At 50.3% G+C, this 23,804-nt stretch overlaps 1 protein-coding gene across 1 annotated transcript in view; it reads left to right on the plus strand.

The window, feature by feature from the left end:
* The first annotated feature begins 757 nt into the window (after positions 1-757).
* Positions 758-23,804, plus strand: part of DHRS3 (dehydrogenase/reductase 3) — a 46,571-nt gene continuing 23,524 nt past the window's right edge. The window contains exon 1 of the mRNA XM_004377231.2: positions 758-1,340. Within this exon, the coding sequence (XP_004377288.1) occupies positions 1,146-1,340 (195 nt within the window). The 5' untranslated portion in view covers positions 758-1,145. The remainder of the gene's footprint in view (positions 1,341-23,804) is intronic.

Here is a 23,804-nt window from a genome sequence, read left to right on the forward strand (position 1 = left end):
GCGGCAAGTCCCGGCTTGCCGAGAGGGAAGCAAGCCCGAGAAACCGCGACTCGGGACGAGCCTGGGTGCGCGCCCGCGCGCGCGCCCCGCCACGGCGCAGGGGGAGGGGAGCCGCAGCAGCCACTCAGAGGCACGGTAGTGAAACCTCCGAACACTTTAACTGTCAATCAGACTTAACAGGGTATAAAAAAAATGAGGGGAAGAAAAGGGCCGTCCTCTCGCTGCGCGCCGCGGCGGCCGGGGGAAGCGAATGAATAAGGCGGCGCGGACCAGGGCGTCCGGTCCTCGCGCGCTTCGCACACGGGCAGTCTCCAAGTTGGAAAGGAGAAAAAGAAGGCAATCCACGCTAAAAAGAGAGAGAGGGAGCCCGATCGTGCGGCAACTCCCAGTCTCTGCTGGAGGAGAGAGGGAGGGAGAGAGCCGGCGCGAGCGAGAGCGCGCGAGGGCGAGCCAAGCACGGAGAGAAACTGACACCCGGACCCCCCACTTCTCCTGCACGTTGCTGGCAATCAGAGCGCGTTTAAGCAATTTCCTGAGCCCAAGAATAGCAATGAGTCCGGAGACTTTCGCCGGCTGAATTGGGGAGCTCCAAACACTTTTTCCCCCACTTTTTTTTTTCTTCCTGGAGAAGGGGGAGGAGGGAGCTACAATTTGGAAACGGCTTTTTGTTTTTGTTTTTGTTTTTTTTAAATCTTGCACTTTGAAACTGCGGGGTTGTAGCAGGGTGCGCGCGCGTGGTTGGTGCTTTTTTTTTTTTTTTTTTTTTTTTTTTCCCTTCCCCTGCCTAAACTCTGTCAGCCTGTAAACATTACCTGAGAATTCCCCAGCCGAAACGGCTGCTGGGGCAAGAAACTTCTTGTTAGAACTTTCCACCTCTGGCTTCTCCTCCACCCCTCTTAGCGTCCCAACTTTTGGAGACGCTTTTTCTCCTCCTGGGGCAGATTTATGGTTTTTTGGGGTTTTTTTCCTTTTTTCTCACCCAGTACTTTGCGTTTGGGAAGAGTTTATTTCAAGAGTGGCCAGGTGGGAAGCCTCCCTTCTCCTGATTCGGTGTATTTATTATTGTTTGGGGTGTTTTCTTTTTTAATTCCGGTTTTGTTTGGTCAGGGGAGTTTCACCCCCTGCCCGGCTCCGCGGCGCGGAGGATGGTGTGGAAATGGCTGGGTGCGCTGGTGGTGTTCCCTCTGCAGATGATATATCTAGTGGTGAAAGCCGCCGTCGGACTGGTGCTGCCCGCCAAGCTGCGGGACCTGTCGCGGGAGAACGTCCTCATCACCGGCGGCGGGAGAGGCATCGGGCGCCAGCTCGCTCGCGAGTTCGCAGCGCGTGGCGCGAGAAAGGTACAGACACAGCGTCTCCGGGGGTAGGAGCTAAGGGCGAGGGGAGCTGCCGGAGGGGGGATGTTGCGCCCACCTGCTGCCGCTGCCGTATCACGCGCCAGAGAGCTGAGAGTCGCCCGCGGCCCTACTCCCTTGCGCCACCCGTGAATGCTGAGCTAGTAATCAGTTTCACCTCGTAAATTTCCCGGGCACCGGACTGTCTTTTTTGGCAGGTCCAGAGCTGGTCCGCTCCTTTAGGATCGGTGGCTGGCTGGCTCTGCACCCCCACCCCGAAACTTAGGAGACCCACCCATTTCCCACATTCCTCCCTTCCCAAGAAAGGTGCTGTGTTCTCCCCCCTGGCCTTCCCCTCTTTGCCGCCACCCTGGGAGTGCAGGGTGTGTGCGCTCCTGGGTATTGCCGGGAGCCGCCTGCTAGCTGGCGCCTCGTATTTTCCTTGGCAACGTGCTTCCCGGCCCCCACCTGGGCGGCTGCAACTCTGAAGGCACATGAGAGGGGATACTTGGTTTGGATTTGAAAAGTGGGGAGCAGTCTTGGACAGTCTAGCCTGGCCTGACAGGCGCTGAGAAGCGGAGGTGCTTGGAAATCTGGAAGGAAGGAGGGCAGGGGTAACCAGCAGCTGATAAAGAGCCCTTGTTCTCACCTTCAACCCTGCCCCTTACCCCAGTACAGCCCGAGAAGGGGTCCCTTCCCGTTAAGTGGGGAGGTAGCTCTGTGGGAAGGGGAGCCCCTCACGCGCAGGCACTGCCTTTAACTTTTTGGTGGCCCCAGCAGCTCTTCCCCCAGTTTTCGCGGACCTGGTGCCGGGGAGAAGCATGGGGAGGGTGAGCCGGTTGTCACCCAGCCAGGACTCCGACTCGGCTGACTCACCCAGTGACAAGAGCAATGGGAGAGGGATTTGAGGCTGTCTTCAGCCAGCCCTGTGAAGAGGAAGAGCAAAAACAGGGAATTAGTTTGAAACTTAAACTATTTGGGGGGGGGGAGGTGAAAGGGCCAGTAAAGCCAGCTGATCTGACGTGGAGCCACATACCTTGGGGATTAAGTAAATATGTACTGTAGAAACCCAAACCTGCATGTAATTCCAGGTTGCTTTTGTTTTGTTAAATACTGCCCTGAGATTTACAATTCCTCTGGGGTGGCTCGGACTCGGACTGAACTTTGGAGCTTGAACTATCAGCCAAAGCCGATCACCCATTAACTCTTCCCTAGCCAGGCTGGCGGTGGCCAAGCTAGCTGGGGTCCAGGGGTCCGGGACTCCCTGCTTCTCCTTGGGTGGTTTGGACAGCTGCTTGACCTTGTACTGGGAAGGGGAGTTCGGAAGTGTTTTTAACCCTTGAGCACACTGAATAAGGGGAAGTAAGGTTTTTTTTCTGTCAGTTTCATTTCCTTGGGACCATGCCTGATTGAGGGGCTCCCAGAGCCCTTTGAAGAGGGGCATCAGGAGGGTGGATGAGGGCTTCTTTGGGGAGGGGTGCACAGTTTATTAGCTCGCTGTGCATCCGGGCAATTGCATGTGATTGTCATTCCTTAGCTGTCTTCATCCCAGAGGAACTTCCTCTGAATCTTCCAGCTGGCCCATACTCTGAGTTTCTTTTACTGCTCTTGTAACTGACTGCAGTAGGCATAAGAAGAACTCTCTTAGTCAATCTGGAAAAACTTGACTGACTATAAACAATCGTAAATTGAAAGAAGAACATGGCACAGGGGGAGGGGGTTAGAATAGTGCAGAATGGAGCCTGCAATTTCATGCATCCTCTACCAGGGAATAAACCTAGGGCCAATTAGAAATATGTCTTAAATTGGTGTCAGGGTCACCGAAAACAGGATCCATGGGGGCCTATGAAACTTCCAGTGCCATTCAGTTTAGTTCAGCCATTGGACCAATCAGGATGACCAAGAGTGCTCCCTGGAACTTGTAATTATCGGGGCAATTAGTGGAGCTACTTTTTAATGAGCCTTCCGTTGCTGTCACGGTGGGGAATTTGGAAATCATGGCTTCTTGCCTGAGTCCATCTGGGGCCAGTGAGAGGTCCTTGGGACAATTCCCAGGCCCACGAGTGCTTGGGTAGACCAGCGGGCTTGGGGGCAAAGGGCCAAGTGTCATGGGGGTAAGAACGTTACAGAAGCCGGCTGAGTGGGTTGGGGATGTATGTGAACAATGGGCTTGGGGGTGGGCCAGGACCATCTGCAGAGAGCCAGGGAGGACGGGGCGCCACCCTCAACCTGCGATAAAGTTAGACAGGCAGCGATGCTGAACCGCAGATGACTCTCGCTCTGCTCCCCATGGTAGAAGTAGAGGCTGCATCTCAGAGCCCATCCAGCCTGGGCTCTGGTTGGGTTGGATATGAAGGGGGGACCTGAGGCTCTGCAAACAACTGACACATCAGGAGAGGCCTGTTGATTTTGGTGGGAGGGGTGATAACCAGTCCCCATAATGACCCAGGTCATTGACCTTGAGTCAAACAGGATTTGGCAATATCTGTGGGAGGTAGTGAGCCTTAGCCTGTAAAGGTGACCTGAATGATGGTTCTTCTTAAAAGGACACAAAGGCTCCAGAAGGTATTTGAAAATTTCTAACCTGGAGACATCTCTCCTTACCCACAATGTACCCAGGTTACCTGAGGGGGAGCCAAACATGGCTAAGTTCTCCAATGATAAGGTTCTTGCTAGGTGTTCCCTACTACAATCCTTTTTTTTTTTTTTTTCCTATGCCCTCTTAGAAGAATTCCTCCCACAAAAGCATTCAAAAGCTCCAGCCCATTCCTTACCAAGGCTCCTGGCTAGTTAGTTGGCTGGCCCAGTCTCCAAAATCTTTGAGTTTCATGGTGTTCACAGGAGCCCCCTGGAGGAGAAGGGGCTGTTTTTGGAAGTATTTGCCATGGCGGTTCTATCTTTGGTTCAGGATTGGGCAAATGACTGGAATAGAGCATAGGGCCGTGACTGCAGACCTGTGGAGGAAGTGATCACATAGGTGGACCCAACCCCTCCATCAGTGGGAGAGGTGGAGCTGGGACCCAAGGACGGATTTCATGGAGGTAATATAAGAACTGACTTGGGGTTGTATCTGCCTTGCTATTAGTGAATTTAACAGTTTATGGATAGAGAGTCCTGTTCCTAAAATAGCTAGCCAGGGACCAGCCCCTTAAGTAGATGTGCAAATCCTATTCTCTGCCACATTCATTCAACAAGTCCACGTCCTTCGCATTCCTAGCACTTGGGCAGGACCCAAGCCCATCTTTCCTATGACAACCATTTCTGGGAAACCTAGTTCAACAAACCTGTCTGAGGTGTCCATTAGGTACTTGGCACAGCTCTGAGCCCTGTGGGAGGTCGAAGGTGACATGACAAAGATGAATAAAAACATGGAGATGTAGCCGGGTGTTGCAATGAAGGCATAAATTACAGTGTGTTACTATGATACTGGAAGCTATCAGTATCAAATAACAGCAGGATCACCCGTGGTAGACAGGTTCAGTGGAGCTTCCAGACTAAGACAGACTAGGAAGGCCTGGTGATCTACTTCCAAAAATTAGCTAGTGAAAACCCTATGGATCACAACAGAATATTGTCCAAGACTTCAACTTGCTTACTTTGGACGTGTCATCATGCTGGTGAAGGACATCATGGTTGGTCAAGTGGAGGGCCAGTGAAGGCGAGGGAAACTCTCAATAAGATGGATTGACACAATAGCTACAACAATGGAGTCAAGCGTACCAACAATCATGAAGATGGTGCAGCACTGGGCAATGTTTTGATCTGTTATTCATGGGGTCGCCATGAGCCAGAGCCAACTCCACGGCAACTAACAACACCAATAATTAGTTTGCTAGGGCTGCCATAACAAATTACTATAAACTTACTGGCTTAAAACAACAGAAAGTTTATTCTCTCACAGTTCTGGAGGGCAGAAGTTATAAAATCAAGGTGTTGTTAGGGCCACACTCCTTCTGAAGGCTCTAGGGAAGAATCCTTTCTTGCCTCTTCTAGCTTCAGGTGCTTCCTGGCATTCCTTGGCTGTGACCTTCTTCTCTGTGTCTTCTTGCTCTGTGTCATCACGTGGCTTCTTAACTGTCATCGCATGATCTTCTTATCTGTGTCTTCTCTTCTTCTTAAAAGGACACCCATCATTGATTTAGAGCCCACCCTAAATCCAGTATGAGCTCACCTTGAGATCCTTAACTAACTACCTCTACAAAGATCTTATTTCCAAATAAGGCCACATTCTGAGATTCCAGGTGAACATGAATTTTGGGGGACTCCATTCACCCCACTACCCAATGGAAGCACAGTAAGCTGCTAGTGTGTTAACAAGTGTTCACGGAAGTCTTCGTGAAGGAGGCGCCATTTGAACTGAACCTTGAAGACAATAAAGAGTTTCAGCCAGAAGGGATATGAGAAGGGCAATCCAGGTCCAAGAAACCACCTGGATGTTAATATTTTTAACCTGTAGCTTTCAAGGGAATGAGGGGCCCAGATTTCAAATACTGTGTATCTGGTGGGAATAGGGGGAGGGAGGTGGAAAGGAAAGGAAGAAAAGGTGATCTAGTGGGCTAGGGAACTGGGGAGGTAAGCAGGAAGTTTAAATCTCAGGCTTTGAGTCAGGTCAGTAGTGGTGAGAATGGGAAAAGAAAGAGAAAGAGGAGAGGGGGCCAGACAGGTAATCTTGTGGGATCCAGAGTCATCAGGCCAAGTTGCTGCATTTAAAACATTGATGTGTGCTGAAGGTCACAAAGCCAGGGATGGCAGTGGGAGAGAACAGTGTCCCATCTCCCCCATGCTGGTCCTGAATGCAGCCTTTGCTGGGAATTTTTGAGGAAAGCACCAGGCCCTACTATGACCTGGCCTGGGAGCGGGAAGGTAGCCTACCTGTCCTACCTGTGGCATCTAGGGAAAGTTCTTTAGCCCATAGGATTTGGTCTTAGGTTTTCACACAATGGGCCTTACAATTTGGGCTGTTCCGTGAATAGACAAATACCTCCCTCTACTGTCCCACCACCTTTTCCTGGGGATCAGAGCTGTCCACACCTGGGACCTGCCCCCTGCAGCCCTGCTCTCCTGGGCTAGGAGACCAGAGACTGCATTCTAGACCTTGTTCCTTCTTCGAGACACAGCTAAGAAGCACACCTATAAAATGAGAGGGAACACAATGATCTCTACGATTCTGGCATGCTCTAAAATCCTTATGTCATGGATTAGCCATCTCAGTAAAGCAACAGGTTGCCAAACTCCCTGAGTTCAGGGGAGATTTCTGAGAAAACACTTGTCCTCATCACTGATTATCCAGCCTTTCTTCCTAGGCATCAGAGGCCACTTAATGAAAAGAAAGCAACAATTCAGAGTGGGGAAATGTGCCCAGTTCTCAGAAGGATGCCCTGTGTCCATTTCTAAATTCCCTTAGCAGCTACCAGGTAGCTGTCTGCCATGAATTTACTTGCCATAGACTCGGCTCCAATTCATGGCAACCCCATGTACAACAGAACAAAACATTGCTCAGTCCTGCGCCATCTTTCTGTTCGTTGGTATGTTTGAGTCCATTGTGGTCGACTCAGTTGTTCCTATAATGGCAATCCATCTCATTGAGGGCTTGCCTCGTTTTCACTGACAATCTGCTTTCCCAAACACGATGTTCTTTTCAAGTGATTGGTCTTTCCTGATGATTCGTCCAGACTAAGAGAATAGAAGTCTCTCCACCCTCGTTTCTAAGGACCATTCCGATTGTGTTTCTTCTAAAACTGATTTGATAGTGCCTCTGGCACTCCACGGTATATTCATATTTTCTGCCAACACCATAATTCAAATGCATCAATTTTTCTTTTGACTTCCTTTTTCATTGTCCAGCTTTCACATGCTTATGAGGTGATTAAAAAGATGTTGATAGTTTTAACCTGTAGCTTTTAAGGGAATGAGGGACCCAGATTTCCTAACTAGCCGGTCAAACAGAACCTCCTGTTATTTATCCCAGAATTACCAAATTGTCTACTTGGGCTCCAGAGAATGCCCCCTAGATCTAGTAGTACTGAATCTGTGTCAACAAGATTGACCATCTGTGGTCTAACCAGCCCTTCTGCTAATTCTTGTTTAGGCTTCAAACTCTTCTGAACTTTCATTTCTTCAGACTGAAGGGCATTTGTTTATCATAGCACAGAAGCCGTTCTCATCCTTTATGATTATGGTTACCTTCTCTGGTTCATCTCCATCTTGTCATAGGTTGAGGAGAGCCCTGGTTGCTCAAGGGTTTAGTGCGTGGCTGCTAACCAAAAGGTCGGCAGTTCAAACCCCCCAGTGGCTCCTCGGGAGAAAAGACCTGGCGATCTGCTCCTGTTAAGATTACAGCCTAGGAAACCCTGTGGGGCAGTTCTGCTCTGTCCCATAGGGTCACTATATGTCAGTACTAATTCGATGGCACACAGCAATAACAACAACATAGGTTGAGGTCATCATCCACTTTGAGAAAATGACCTTAGCCATAGTTGGTGAAGGTGGCCCTTAGCTCCGTTAACCTTGGACAAAAGCATGACCACATCTGGAATATTATGAGAAGTTGTTGACTTCAGGAGACACAATCTAAAAATACACCAAGTATAGAAGATACTTGAAAAGAAACATTTGAAACATATTATTGAGATGGCCCAGGAAGGTCAGGAAGCAGCAGAATGAAAACAAGAGAAGTAAATCTGTTTTGATGCTCACGCTCCAATGTGGGCTCATCTCCAAGATGGGTATTAGAATTCTAAAAATGAGTACTTGTCCTGACTCTCAAAAAGAGAGTGCCAAATACCAGAACAGATTAGCAAACGGAAGTTTGGTGGGAACTCATTCATTCATTCACTTAGCCATTCATTCACAATATCTGTTGAGCACCTATTATATGCCAGGCACTGTTCTAGGCACTGGGGATACAGCAGTGAACAAAACAGACAAAAATCCCTGCCCCTATGGAGCCGACATTTTAGTGAGAGCAACTGATAATAAACAAGATAAATGAAATAGGTAATATAATAGTATGCTAGAGCAAGCGTAGTAAGTGTTAAAACAAATCAGGCAAGGGGGACAGAAAGGGGAGAAGGACTGAAATTCTAGATGGGGTGCCGGGAAAGGCCACACTGAGAAGGGGACAATGGGGAAGCCCTGAAGAAAGAGAAGGCCTGAGCCTAAAGGACAGGGTGGGGAGGGGGAGGTGGAATTCTGGGTTGGGGATGTGGATGGCGGGGAGAGCAAGGTTCCCTGAGGAGAGAATGCACCTGGGGTGTTGGGGGAACTTGAGGAGGCCATGGTGGCTGGAGCACAGTGTGGGGAAGAAGAGCTGAGGCGGCGGGTGGGGAGCAGTGCAGGGCTTGTGGAGTCCCAGCAGACTCTAGAACCAACCGGCTTTGGCTTTGACTCTGAGTGGAGATGGGAGCTACTGGAGGCTTTAGAGCCGAAAAGACAAGAGACATGATCTAAGTTTTGGCAGGATCACCTGGTTGCAGTGATGGGGAAGACGGTGGGGGTGTCAGGGCAGGGGCAGGAGACCAGTTCAGAGGCCACTGGGCATTTCCATGTGATAATGTTGAATTTTACCTGAACCTCGTGATCCTGGACATCAGCAATGGTTAAGGAAATCCCGCCACCCTTGTGTTCAGGAAAATGGCTCATTGCAATTAACCACTCTTCCCATATGACATAGATGAGACTCACGGATGCCCCTTATTTACCTAGGACAAGGCCAGACACCGAAACCAAAATCAAACCTATTGCCATCGAGTCGATTCCGACTCATAGCGACCCAACAAGACAGAGTAGAACTGCCCCATAGGGTTTCCAAGGTTGTAAATGTTTACAGAAGCAAACTGCCACATCTTTCTCCAGAGGAGCGGCTGGTGAGTTTGAACCGCCAGCCTTTCTGTTAGCAGCCAAGTGCTTCATCACTGCACCACCAGGGCTCTTTTAGCCAGACACTGACTCTCCAAATTCCCCTTTTTTGCCTCATAAATGATTAACTGAACTGCTTGTCCCCACTGATCAATCAGAAACAAAGTGCTTGTTAACCAAACTTTGGTGAAGCTTCTCTCCTTCGCCCAAATCCCTGAACATTGACCCACCCTCAGCCTAGCCAACATACTACCCATCTTTAAGGGCCCCTCCCAGAGAATAAGCTGGCCACAGTGTAAACATGCTCTGATTTATCATCCGATAACATCACTCTTTCTTTTTGTCTCCACAGAAGAACAAAACCCTTTTCTCCAACTCTTGAAACATTTGTTGATCTTAGGGTCAGAGGGTTCTCCCTATTACAATAGGCCTCCCCCCTTATTATAATAGTCCACTTCCCCCCTGCATAGTCTTTTGCTCTGAAGAAAGCCTCTCCCTATATAAGTCAGATTTGAGTTTTTATTTGACACAGGGGTGCCGCAACTTGCTTTATCTTCTTCCAAAGCCAGGGCACACTCTCAGCTTTGCACTTGGTTTTAGAAGGCGCCGACGATCTCCTCTAATATCTTTACAACCAAAATGGAGCCTGTGGGCTGAAGGGTGGTCTTGGTTGGCTGGTGTGCCACTGTTGGACAGGGTGGGAGTCATCCAGGACCCAGGACTCGAGGGTTTCAGCCGGGTCCTGATCTATTCTCCCTGATGACTAGAGGGTGACACAGATCTGAGGGACTGTGAGTCTGTCGGATCCATCCATTAATTCATCACACTGGGCATTGGAGGTGCAGCAGGGAACCAGACAGGCCAGGCTCTCTCCTCGTGACACTTAGGTTCTGGTGCGATGACCGTGTCTGGCTTGAGGAGGCCCCTGATGCTTTGGAAAGGTGAGTTGACTCCAACAAGATGAATTTTAATGGCAATAGAGTTGAACTCCCCCTAGATATGAAATAAAGCCCATTGTATTGGCGCCCAGAATGAAGGAGATACTTTTCTGTTCTACTTCATCAGAGGACTTCTGGAGCATTGTGGTTGGTACTGGTCAATGCTTTGAGAGGGTCCTTGAGCACTTGGACGGTGTTCAGGTTCAGGGTGACAAAGACATAGGGGGAATGGGTAGGTGGCAAATCCATGAGAGTTTGGTGGCCCCTTAGGAGGTGGGTAGTGGTATCAGCTGCCTTCCAATTCCTCAGAGGCACTGGACCTGTTCCAGGTGGTTCTGGAGGCCCCCACCAGGACCATGGGGAGGGCTCACCCTACAACAGGAACACATTGTCGCCCTTTGGAGCCTTCTGCAGAGCAACCAGCTGCTCTTTAGTTGTGCTTGTTGTAGAGATTCCTGCATCAGGGGGAGGTTAGGTTCCAGATGACCTCCTCCTGGGTCCCTTCCAACCCTTAGGTCCTATGAGTCATTACCCCCAGAGTGATGTCAGTGAGGACAATGACCCAGGCAGGGTCAAGGGATAAGGAGGAGGAGAGGACACCAGCATCAATCAACCAACAGTAAAATAAAAAGAAGACAGCCCTTCTCAGCGTGACCTCACCGGGGTCCTTCACCAGTTATGTTAGTCCTGTGTCCGAGTTTTTCAGGTTGCTGGAAAGAAGAGAGGAGGAATGAGGTGGGAGGGCACAGGGCAGGTGCATGCTCACAACCATTGCTCTGAAAACTTGGAACTAAGTACTAACTTGGCATTGGTAGTTCAATGGTAGAACTCTCGCCTTCCGTGCAAGAGACCCAGGTTCAGTTCCTAGTCAGTGTACCTCATGCGCAGCCATCATCCATCTGCCAGTGGAGGCTTGCTTGTTGGTACGATGCTGAACAGGTTTTAGTGGAGCTTCCAGCTAAGAGAGACTAGGAAGAAAGGCCTGGTGATCTACAGAAAACGAGTCAGTGAAAACCCTATGGATCACAATGGTCCAATCCACAACCCACCATGTGGATGGCATAGAACTGGGCAGCATTTCATTCCACTGCGCACAGGGTTGCCATGAGTCAGGGGCCAACTCGATGGCAGCTAACAACAAGTACTAACTTTGACCCCTGGCACCTGAACTTGAAGCTGGCAGCTTCTTTGGGCTCTAGTAATAAACCTGACTGGGGTGTCCTGTTTTGCATTCGTGATCTTGCCTGACCCTCTTGGCCGTGCTGAACGCAGGTATGATTCACAGCCCCATTTCAGAGATGCAGGTGAGGTGAGTTGCTCGAGAATGCTTGGCTGGAGGAGGACTTCTGAACCCCAGATTCTCGGCTTCAGAACTAGGGCTTTTCCCCCAGGCACAGATTATCTCATTCTGGCCGGCCTGTCTCATTGGGGGTTATGGAGAGGTCAAGAGACACACTGTTAAATAATGGGGCCCGATGCACACAGGGCTCTGGGGAGAGGTTTGATAAGCTGTATGTGAGTCACCAGGATGGGGTGGGGATGTCATTAAATCAACTTAAAAAAAACATTTTTTTAAGCACTGAGTAGCACTGTTTGCATACAATGAATGGGGTAACTGCCAAAGGATTAAAGTCATCCTTGACTATCAGGGTTTACTTTAAAGAACTAACCGATAAGCTGGAGACTAAAACCAAACCAGCTGCCATGGAGTGGACTCCGACTTAGCAGCAACCTGACTTATGACAACCCCATGTGTGCCAGAGTAGAACTGTGCTCCATAGCGTTTCCCATGGCTGGTATTTTGGAAGGTGATTGCCAAGCCTTTCTTCTGAGGTGCCTCTGGGTGGACTCAAATCTCCAGTCTTTGGGTTAGCAGCCAAGCACCTTAATATTTATACCACCCAAGGACTTCAAGCTGGAGAATAGCACAGCTGAGTTTCATTCATTTGAGACAGCTGGTGTAGCAACTTGAATAAGCAAGGCCTCAGCCAAGGAGGGATGAGTGAGTGATAGCTCACTCCAGCTAAACCTGCGCTCGCTAGACTGGATCCTCAGAGACCTGAGAGCTTTGATAGTACAGACAAGGGAGAGATCACTAGGAAGTAGGGGGAATCTTAGAAGACTTCTTGAAGGAGGGAGCAGTTGAGGGGGTTGCAGTAAGTCATCGGTTATAGAGCCCTTTGAAGATCTAAAGCACGTATGAACCCTGGCCCAAGAAAAATGCACAGATACACGTTAGACTTTTAAGGGGTCCTTGCACTCCCCCAAATCCTACCCTAGATGCCAGATTAAGGCTTGGACTGGATCTGATCTAGACCCATCCAAGGCCACAGGCTAGGCAGTCTTCAGATCCAAGACCAGAGTTCAAGTCAGAGGGAGGGGAAGCTCTGGTGTATCGGGACCCAAAGCCAGTTCCAGGGCCAGGGTGGACAGTGCAAATTTCTGGCTTGGTGCTTAATGCCAGCCGTCTGCCTGGCAAAGGCCACAGAGGCCCAAGCCTTTCCGACTCCACTGGTGATCCTTGATTTGGGGTATGCGGTCTTGAATTCCCTTCTCGATGGCGTTTCCAGGAAGGAGCTAGAAATGCAGTTTGATCAGTGGACCATATCACCATTTTGTCTACACTGAAACAGTCTCATTTTCTTGGGTAGGTGTTTATAGAGAACTATGGGGCAGTTCTTTGTTCTGTAGGGTTGCTATGAGTTGGAATTCAGCTCAACAGCAATGGGTTTGGTTTTTTGATATCTCCTGTCTAAGGAGCCCTGGTGGCGCAAGAGTTAAGTGCTTGGCTGCTAACTGAAAGGTTGGTGGTTTGAACATACCTAGCAGCTCCGCAGGAGAAAAGACCTCGCGATCTGCTCCCGTAAAGATTACAGACTAGAAAACCCTACGGGGCAGTTTTACTCTGTCACATGGGGTCGCTATGAGTCGGAATCGACCCGATGGCACCCAACAGCAACATCTACTATCTGCAGGGCCCACTTGTATCGACTTCTGGTCCATCTGAGACCCGACAGTCCCCAAAACAGACCTCATTTTAGGACCAAGTTTTCAACTGGAGCCCTGAGAACACAGTGGTTAAGAACTCGGCTGCTAACCAAAATGTTGGCAGTTCTAATCCACTTGTCACTTCTTGAAACCCTATGGGGCAGTTCTACTCTGTCCTATAGGGTTACTGTGAGTCGAAATTGAGTTTAGGTTTTTTTGATTGGGTCCCAAAGCACCCTAGGGGTCCCAAGAAGTTGGGTGCAAGTAGGAGGCAGGGCTGGTAGGATTTTGGGGGACCCCCACCTCCATTTGACTAGCTTCACTTCTAGCTGTTTGTACCTTAGGATTCCTTGTCAGGTTTGTGTCTGTGTTTTGAAAAAGAGGCCATTGCTCTAAAAAAGAAGAAAAATATTAAGTCTTGAAAATAACTGTTGTAGGAAATTACTCAGGATGCACTCCCTCTCCCCGGTTGATCCCAACTTGGATCTGCTGAGTGACGTGTCATTGGTTCCTCAGCTTTTGGCTCTTTACTCCAAGGTGATAAAGCCAGTGGACCACAAAGCGCCCCCACTTAGCTCGTGACTTTGCCCCGCAGGAAGGAGGCTCCCACTCCCACCCCAGGTGTGGAACAGCAGGCCCTGCTCAGCCCTCGGCCAAGGCCCCTCCTTCTCCAGTGGGGAGCCCGAGAGAGCTAAACCAGTTGCCATGCAGTTGATTCCGACTCATGGTGACCCCACGTGTGTCAGAGTAGAACCGTGTTCCATAGGTTTTTCAATGACTGATTTTTTGGAAATAGATCACCAGGACTTTCTTCCTAAGTGTCTCTAGGTGGACTTAAACCTCAGCCTTTCAGTTAGCGGTCAAGTGCATTAACTATTTGAACCACCCAGGGACTCCCTTACATACCCGACTGGCACTGAGACAGCCCCAATAAAAGGACCGGGCTCAAATTCAGCTGCCCCAAGGGGTTTCTAGAGACTTCTGCTGGTCCCTCTCTGCCTCAAAGGCACCCAGCCCTGGGAGAGTATGACTTGGTGGCCCCAGACCCAAAGCCCAGGGCTGGCCCATAGGCAGTGTCTCAGCAGCCATGCTCTTTGGAGGGAAGAGGTCAGCTCACTGGCCAGAGCATTCTTGCAATTCCTGGTGCCGCCAGGGCTGCTGGGAACCAGTTCATAAATCTCATAAAGCCTGAGGGACATCCCATGACCTGCTGTGTGACCTTGGGCAAGTGACTTTACCTCTCTGGACTTCAGTTCCCTCATCTGAGAAATGAAAGTGTGAAGATTTAGTGAAATAACTTATGCAAACCTCCTAGTTCAGTGAGACAGCATTTGCAAGAAATGATTGCTCATTCCACTGGGAGTTTGCGGGGGTGGGGGCGGTGGACACCCCTCCATGCCAGCCACAGCTCTGCACATTTGCAGATTGGACATGAGGTGGAAAGGCAGAGAACCTGCTGGCTTGCTACCCTGGTGAGGGTGTCTGGGATTCCCCTGGAACGGGAGAATGCCCCCCTGCCACAGAAGCCCTCAGGGAATGTCAGCCCTCTACCCTTTCTAGAAATCAGCGGGAGGGAATCGCTCTCCCCACAAGGAGGATACAGAGACTGGAGTCTTCCCTCCCACTTGAGACCTGAAACCCTATTGAGATGACTAGTGCCAGCAGCCCCTTTCTTCATCAGCAGGGGCAGGTCCAGTGCAGGCCCTTCTGTGGCGAGAACTAGAGAAGGAGCGGAGGAGGGAGAGGCTGGTCTGAAGACAGGCCTCTGCCTCCACGCACTTCCCCCTGCACGGGCATTAGTCATTTTCATCTCTGCATCCAGGTAGCTCAGTTGGTCAGGGTTGGGCCATGGTGGGGCCAAACCTGCAGGTTACCATGGCAACTCACCATGCTTTGTGGCTACTTGTTGATAGTCTCTTCTCTAAAAGGCTGTAAGATCCTCATGGGCAGGAGGGCATGTCCCTCTTATTCACGAGGTGTCTTGAGCACCTGACATGGTGCTTGGCACACGGTAGGTGCTTAGTAAATGTTTGTTGCCTGAATGAATGCATGACGGACCCATCATAGCTAGTTAGAGCCAGTGTTTACCAAGCACCTACTATGTGCCAGGGACCATTCTAAGTTCTTTACTTGTAATAAGTAATTTAATTCCTATAGATTTAATCCCCATGGATACTGTTATCATCCCATTTTATTGATCAAGACTCTGAGAGGGCAGTAACTTAAAATCACACAGCAAGTAAGTGAAAGTAGGATTTGAACCCAGGGCATCTGCTCTTATCCAGTAAGCTTTGCTACCTTTAAGTTAATCTTTCTATGCAAGAGCCCACAATGACAGCCCCTGCAGAGTCTGAGCAGAGTGTGTGTTTAGCAGCCATGGAGTCTACGTGGATCAAACACCCTGAACAGCTCTCCTGATCCGTGAATCTGGAGATGTTCTTCAGATTGTTCTAGTGACTGGTGTAACCAGGTGGTTACACCATGAGTAGGGTGAACTTCAGTCATGGCTGGACCTAGGGTTTCAAACAATGTTGTCAGGATTGTCTCTCTACTTTGTTCTTCTCCTCTTCCCTTCACCTTTAGATGGGCCCTCTCTGCCATGGGGCTGCTCACACCTGCCTTTGCTGCTCCAAACTTAAGTCTTCCCACTTCCCAAGTCAAGTGGGCAGACACGTGTCCTCTGCTCTGTGGTTCTGGCAGGGTCTAGGAACTGAGTCACTGGCTGTAATTGGGTTGAGCCTGAGCCAGTCACTGCGAACGGTGCTCTGATTGGACAGCTGTGGGTCACAGGCCAGTCCCTGAGCCAGGGATATACCAGCCCAATCCAAACTCCAGGATGAGAGTGGAGAGGCAGGAATCCTCAGGGAAAATTGGGGTGCTGTTACCAGGAGCAAGGAGATTGAGTACAGACATCCAATACACCTCCTATTGGAAAACCAAAAATCAAACCAAACCTATTGCCATTGAGTCAATTCCTACTCATAGTGACCCTATAGGACAGAGTACAACTGCCCCATAGGGTTTCCAAGGAGCAGCTGGTGGATTCAAACTGCCAACCTTTTGGTTAGCAGCTGAGCTCTTAACCACTGCACCACCAGGGCTCCTCCTATTGGAAGAACAACATCAAGTTTTCAATCATCCCAAGTAGAACTTGCCAGAAGACCCAGGCCTGCCTATATCAGCCCTCTCAGGTCTAGTCCTGCAGAACTTTTCAGATCATTTACTGGCAGCTACAGGTGATAAGGACAGAATGGGCTTTTCAAGACTGAGCTGAAACCTTTCTGCCTTGAGGGAGTTTGTAGTTCAAAGAGGCAGAATGAACAGCCACTACAGGTGGTCTAGCAGGTTTCAACCGGCTTTCTTTGGAATCTTTTCTAAATTTAAGGCCACTGTGGCAGGACAGGAAACCCTGGTGGCATAGTGGTTAAGTGCTATGGCTGCTAACCAAAAGGTCACAGCAACGGGTTTGGTTTTGGTTTGGTGGCAGGAGAGGGGCCCTGGTGGTATAGTGGTTAAGAACTTGGCTGCTAACCAAAAGGTCGGCAGGTTGAATCCACCAGCCACTCCTTGGAAGCCCTATGGGGCAGTTCTACTCTGTCTTACAGGGTCACTATGAGTCTAAATTGACTCGATGGGAATGGGTTTGGTGTTTGGTGGCAGGCAAGTGGAGGAAGCCTCATGCTAGGTCACTGTTCACAGTGATGTTTCCTGGGTGTGAGAAGCCAGTTTCCTTCTTCCTATGCTGCAGGCGCATGAGCAGGACAGCACTGGTACAGCATCCTTTCCAAGGCAGGGCTCTCTGCCCTTGAGTGTCTCGTTTTAGAACTTTGAGAATCCAAGGGGACCCAGTTGACCCCAGCTTGGTGGCCCAGCACACCGTGGCCTCTCCCACAGGCCCAGTAGCAGGTCGTCATGGGGAGCTGGGGCCAGTGTGACCACAAAGGGCAGCGTGACCTCCCTGCAGGCAGGCAGCCCTGCCAGACACACCCCCTGGAGTCACTCCACCCTTGGCTTCAGCACCCCATGTCCTCACGTCTCAGTTGGCAGAGGGGGTGACTCTGACCTCACTCTCCAGGCCACTTCCCTATGAACACACAGCAGAAGGGGCGGGGGTGCTTCAGGAGTGACAGAGGCCCAAGGTCAGTATGAGCTGGGGACATGGTGTACCCTCTGAGGGCTCATACCTTCTCAGCTGGCAGATCCATTGCCCTGGCTTTGGGTATGCCACCTAAGTCTTTGAGTCAATGGGTGTGTGAGTGTGTGCACTCACTTATGGCTTTTTTCTTTGTTCCGTAGCCAGTATAGTATAGCGAATAAGATTGTGAGCTCAGGAGTCAGGCACCCTGAGGTTCAAATACTGGCTCTTCCCTTTGTTTGCTGTGTGATCCTGGGCAAGTTGCTGAACCTCTCTGAGGCTCAGTTTCTTCATATGTAAAATAAGGATTAAATGAGATAATGTATATAAAGCACAGAACAAATGCTCAGTAAGTATTGGCCATGCTGGTGAGACTATAGATCTGTTTGACTGCCTGCCCCAATCCCTCTTCCACACCCTCTGCAGAAGTCTCCAGGGCGTTTCTTGGAGATGGAAACTGTTTTAAGTAAATCTGATAGGTTAGCATGAGGAGGGGGTATTATGCCATTGATAGATGATAAACTTTGGAGCTGACAGACTTGGGTTTCAATCCCAGCTTCTCTCTCCAGAGGCCTCAGACAAGTCCCTTGACCTCTTAGTATGAATTTTCAGTGGCTGCTGTAACAAACTGCCATAAACTCAGTGGCTAATTTACTATCTTACAATTCTAGAGGTCAGCAGCCCATCATGGGTCTCACTGGGCTAAAGTGTAGCCCCCTTGATTGACAGGGCTGCACTCTCTCCAGAGGTTCCAGGGGAGAACCCATTTCCCTGCCTTTTCCAGCTTCTAGCTGCCGCCCACATCCCTTGGCTTGTGGCCCCTTCCTCCGTCTTCAAAGCCAGCAACATTTAATCTCTCTGATTATTCTTCCGTAGTCTCATCTCCCTCCAGTTCCTTCTTCTGCCCCCCTTTTCCACATTTAAGCATCATTGTGATTACATCAAGAGTCCCTGGGTGGTGCAAATGGTTAACATGCTCGGCTGCTAACCGAAAGGTCAGAAACTCAAGTCCATCTAGATGTGCCTCAGAAGAAAGGCCTGGTAATCTACTTCTGAAAAATCAGCCGTTGAAAACCCTGTGGAGCAGAGTTCTACTCAGACACACACGGGGTCATGATGAATCAGAGTCAACTTGACTGGCAACTGGTTAACTAGTTGGTTGGTGATTACACTGGGCCCACCGGAACAATCCGAGATCATCTCTCTATTTTAGCAAATTTAATTCTATCTGCAGCCTTAATCCCCCTCTGCCATGCAAGGTAACGTTCACAGGTTCTGGAGATTAGGACGTGGACGTCCTTGGGGGGCCATTACTCTGCTAGACACATTCTCACTTTTCTCGTCTGTGAAGTGGCAGTACTAGTCCTGACCTCCCAGGGCCCTTGGGAGGATTCTGTGAGATTGTCGAGCACTTTGGGCTCCAAGAATGTTGGTTGAGTCTGCACCGAGCACCTACTGAATACAAAGCTCTGTTCTGGCAGCACGTAGAGCTGCAGGGACGGGAGGCACCGTGGTCCCTGCTATAGAGCGTCTGGCGGTGTGGCTGGGCAGTGAAACGCCACCAGGAGGCTTGCCCTTGGAGAGGGAAACGGGGAACATTAATTGTACCTGCGCTGGGCGGGCAGCTGCTCCACAGAGAAGAAAACCCTGGGTCATCCCAGACCGCTTCCTAAAGAGTAGATTAGACAGGAGGGAAGAGCGTGTGGGGGCTCTTCTAGGTCACAGGCTGGACATTGTCCAAGTATTCATTCGGGGATTTGAATCCAGGCAGTCTGGCTTCTGGGGAAAGAAGGTTGGTTATCACTGGGATTGGGGTCTAAGGTGAGGCATCAAGGTGGAGGTGGAGGTGGTAGAAGGCAAACATCCCATGCAGATGGGAAGAATGTCTGGAACTGAATGACCAAAGTGTGGTAGGGACAAAGACATACAGGGTTCTGGGCCCCATCCTCCGTCTTGCTGGGGAGAGATACCAGGAGTCTGCAATGACACTGTGGTACAGTAGGGGCTTTGATGGGGGAAACCCGTGGGAAGGCCACTGTGAGCACAGAGTGGGGCTCCTAACCCAGCCTTTGACATTGTCGTTGTTAATTAAGTGCTTCCCATGTGCTAAGCAATTTGCATGGGCAATCTGATTTGATCCTCAGAACAACCCTATGAGGTAGGTACTATTGATCAGTTGCTGTCTAGTCGATTCAGCTCACGGGGACCTCATGTGTGTTAGAGTAGAACTGTGCTCTGTAAGGTTTTCAATGGCTGATTTTTCGGAAGTAGATTGCCAGGCCTTTTTTCTGAGTCGCCTCTGGATGGACTTGAACCTCCAAACTTTTGGTTAATAGCTGAGCGCATAAACTGTTTGCACCACCCAGAGACTCCTAGCTACTATTGCTGTCCCTATCTTAAAGATGAGGAAACTGATGCTCAGAGAGGTTAAATACTTACCCAGGATCACACAGCACCTCTGTAGCCACAGGATTTGAATCCAGGTAGTCTGGCTTCTGCGGAAAGAAGGCTGGTTATCACTGAGATTGGGGTCTAAGGTGAGGCATCAAGGCGGAGGTGGAGGTGGCACAAGGAAAACATCCCAGGCAGATGGGAAGAGTGTGTCTGGAAAATGGGAGATTGAGAGGGTTGGTTCCTTTGGGAAACCTCAGAGAGTTTGGGGCCAGAATACAAGTGTGAGGCAGGGAATGGTGAGAGATGGGCAGGACCAGGCTTCACAGAGCTTGCTGGCTGTGGGGTGGAGTTTGGATTTGACTGGAAGAGCACTAGGGTGCCACTGAAGGCTTTCTACAGTGCATGATTGGACTGGGTCAACAGAAGGTGAAGGAGACCTGATTCCCCAGCAGAATTCTCTGAAGTTAGAGGTGGGACCTCTGAATCACTTTTCTGCAGTGCTGTGGTGGTTCACTGGTAGAATTTTCACCTTCCATGCGGGAGACCCAGGTTCGATTCCCCACCAATGCACCTCATGCACAGCCACCACCTGTATGTCAGCAGAGGTTTGCGTGTTGCTGTGATGCTGAACAGGTTTCAGCAGAGCTTCCAGACTAAGAAACACTATGAAGAAAGGCCTGGTGATCTGAAAATCAGCCAATGAAAACCCTATGAATCACAATTGTCCAAACCACAACCAATCATGGGCATGGCACAGGACTGGAGCGATTTGTTGCATTGTGCATGGGGTTGCCATGAGTCAAGGCATGACGGGGGGTGAGGGGCAACTCCACAAAAGCAGCTAACAACAACAGTGCTGAAGGAAAACCCGCTTGCCAGATGCCTGCTTGGATTTGCTCCCAGCATCCCGGCCTTGCAGGATGTGTTGACCTGGCCATTTCCCGTTGCAATGTCCTGTCACTGCCCCAGAATCCCCTGGCCCTCCAGGCCCGGATCCCCAGCTTGATAGCAGAACGCCAGCCAGCCGGGAGGGTCAGTGCCATGGCATTTGACCTTTGTCCCAGCAGAGATTAAACCAGTTTCTAATTAATAGCTTGTAGGATAGATGGTTACATTGGTACAGCTTGCAAGTAATTTAAGGCTTGTCTTCTGGAGGCTGGTCCATAAATTATCCTTAATTAGCCAAAGGTCTCATTTGGACACACCAGCTCAGTGACCTCCAGGTTTCAGACTGAGGTAGGAAGGGGATGCTGGAAGAGTTACTCCTAGAAAAAAGTTTGTCTTTCCTTTTCCAAAACACCTGCTGTATTCTCGCCTCCACCAGCAGTTCCCGGAGCCCCTACTGGCTGTGCCTTTGGCTGATTATTTACACTTTCAGGGCCTCAGGGGCCCATCTCTAAAATGGGCTCATAGTTCAGGTCAACGGCACCAACCTGAAACCCTTGAGGCCAGTTGCGCTTCTGAATGCAGATTTTCCGAATTTTTAGAAATGTAATACAACACATGGAGCCCTGGTGGCACAGTGGTTAAGAGCTCAGCTGCTAACCAAAAGGTTGGCAGTTCGAATCCACCAGCTGAACCTTGGAAACCCTGTAAGACAGTTCTACTCTGTCCTATAGGGTAGCTATGAGTCGGATTCTACTCCACGGCAACGGGTTTGGGTTTTTTTTGGTTTAATACAACACATAGACCATACACTTAGTAATGTCTGCAGTAGAGTCTGGGGAAGCCCCCCATAATGAAACACAGTGATACTCACAGCAGGGGGATAAAGAGATCAGACATAGCCTCACTGAAGTTCAGATTAGGGCTTGTCCCCCCCACAAAAAAACAAACCCACTAGGGTTGAGTCGATTCCGACTGATAGCGACCCTACTGGACAGAGTAGAACTGCCCCATAGAGTTTCCAAAGAGCACCTGGTGGATTCAAACTGCCAACCTTTTAGTTAGCAGCCATAGCACTTAACCACTATGCCAACAGGATTTCCTGCCTCCAAAAGTCAGGGTCAAAATTAAGGGGGATGGGGAAAAGAGATTTTAGAACTTTTTGTATTTTAGAATGGATTATAAGGGGTTGTAGGACTTGCTACTGTACTCTAAGAAGCCCCTGAATAAATGCTGTAATTATTATTATTACTTCTTCCCCCTAAATCCGATATACTTTCATATTGACTGCTTTTGCTTCCCTGTGTGTGTGTAGAGAATGGGTTTGCAGTCCACTCTTAATTATCAAGATGCCGGGTGTCTGTGTAGGATGCACAGCACATTTTGCACCATAGAATGGAGGCTTGTCTGTAGGGGCCATTTCCTGTTGCCCAGGTAAGGGTGGAAGGCCCGAAGTCTCATGACTTGAGCCCCACCAGGTGTTGCTACTGAGCACCCTCTAGGCACCCTCTGTGTGATGGCCGTGCCGGCTTCCTGGGCTTCCAATCCCACAGGGCCCCGCGCTCAGCAGGGCCTTGTGCTTGGTTGAATGCCCTTGCTGTCGCCTCTCAAAATTCTTTAACAATTGTTGAACAAGGAGACTATGTTTTCATTTTGCACAAAGCTCTGCCAGTGATGTGGCTGGTCCTCGTAGGAGTCATCTTCGTGGGTTCTCAGTTTCATCCCTTACAGTAACCCCTCAAGAGAAGTTATTGCATAACCAGAAACCAGTTGCCATCAAGTCCACTCTAACTCATGGCGGCCCCACATGTGCCAGAGTAGAACTGACAAGAAGCAAGCAAACAAACAATCATAATTTCAGATAGCGACAAAGTACTATAAAGATAATAAAATAGGGTGATATGAGGGAGAGTGATTTAAATATTAAAACAGAAACAGAAGATGTGCTAAAGTGTGTCTTGCTGAACTGTCCCCTACAAGAGGAGACACTTGTAAAGATCTGGGGTAATTTATAGGTTTCCCACCCCCCTATCCTTAGCCACAAGGCAGGGGAGAGCCAAGTTAGAGAGGCCCAAGTAAGAGAGCCAGTTGGGGGCAGCTCCTGGGACCCAGGTTTTCTTTCCCCTTCCCAGGGAACTATTCACCCTTAAGCCCCACAGAGCCACAGCTTCTGGCAGTAAACCAGAAGGCTGAGTTTGGGAGTCAGCTGGGTGAGGAGAGTGGCTGCTGTGGTTTCTCTTGAGCATCTTCAAGTTCTCCCTGTGCCAGCTCTAGAAGATTAGGCTTCCTAGCCAACTCTCTCAACTCGATGACCTTATCTTGCACTTTTGACCGTCCCCACACCAGCACAGGATGGACAGTTTCAATTCTTCCCCAGATGGAGATGGGGAAGCCCAGAGACGCCAAATGACTCAGCCAAAAGTCACACAGCAAATCAACAACAGAGCAGAGTCCAGCAGCTTTCCATTCCAAAGGGCCCTGCCAAGGGCTCGCAGTCCAGAGCCCCTCTGGGAGCTTAGCTTTGGGAGCTTCTTGGAATAAACCGTGGCCCCTGCTTGGGGGTGTGGAGGCTGGTGGGCGGCTAGCGGGAAACTTTGGCATCTGATTCTACCTGGAGGGAGGCCCTCCAGCATCCCGGCGTCATTGAAGAGGCCCCTGAGCAAGAGGGAACAGGAATGTGCGCTTCCCCGAAAGCTCAGTTCAGAAAGCATGTCCCCAATGTATTCAGCAGAAGTCCGGAGCTGACCTCAGACGCCCAGCCCTCGGTTCTGCAGGCCCCGCTGGGGGGAGTCGGGGGGGGGGGCGCGAGGGTCCCTGGTGGGAGGCGACCCCAGAGGGGTGGAAGAGGCGGCGCGGCGGGACGGTGCCTGCGGGAGGAGGGGGGACGGAGGCGGGCCGTCGGGACGGTTCACGCGGCGGCCAGCAGACTGGCTGCGTGTTGCAATGTCTGGTGGCGTTTGCAGCATCCTGTCCGTGTGCGCAGCTGGGGTAACCTCAGGCCGGCGCGGAGGAGCGTGTGTGGCTCGCAGGCCGCGCGGCCCGGAGGCTGCTGGCACCTCGCATCTCATTTACAGCTCTGGGTTCAGCCATGGGTCAGCAGGCCCTGACATCATGGCGTTTGTTTACCGCGGCCGGGAGGAAGTGCGGGCGGGCTGGCGCAGGAAGGGGACCCCAGACCCTGCCCCCTCCCCTGCCCAGCTTACCACCGCCTGGGACCCCAGACCCACCCCTCTCCCGGGACCCCAGACCACCCCCCCATCCCTAGCCCAGGAA

Source organism: Trichechus manatus, unplaced genomic scaffold (genome assembly GCF_000243295.1).
Source record: "Trichechus manatus latirostris isolate Lorelei unplaced genomic scaffold, TriManLat1.0 scaffold00048, whole genome shotgun sequence".
Classification (NCBI taxonomy): domain Eukaryota; kingdom Metazoa; phylum Chordata; class Mammalia; order Sirenia; family Trichechidae; genus Trichechus; species Trichechus manatus.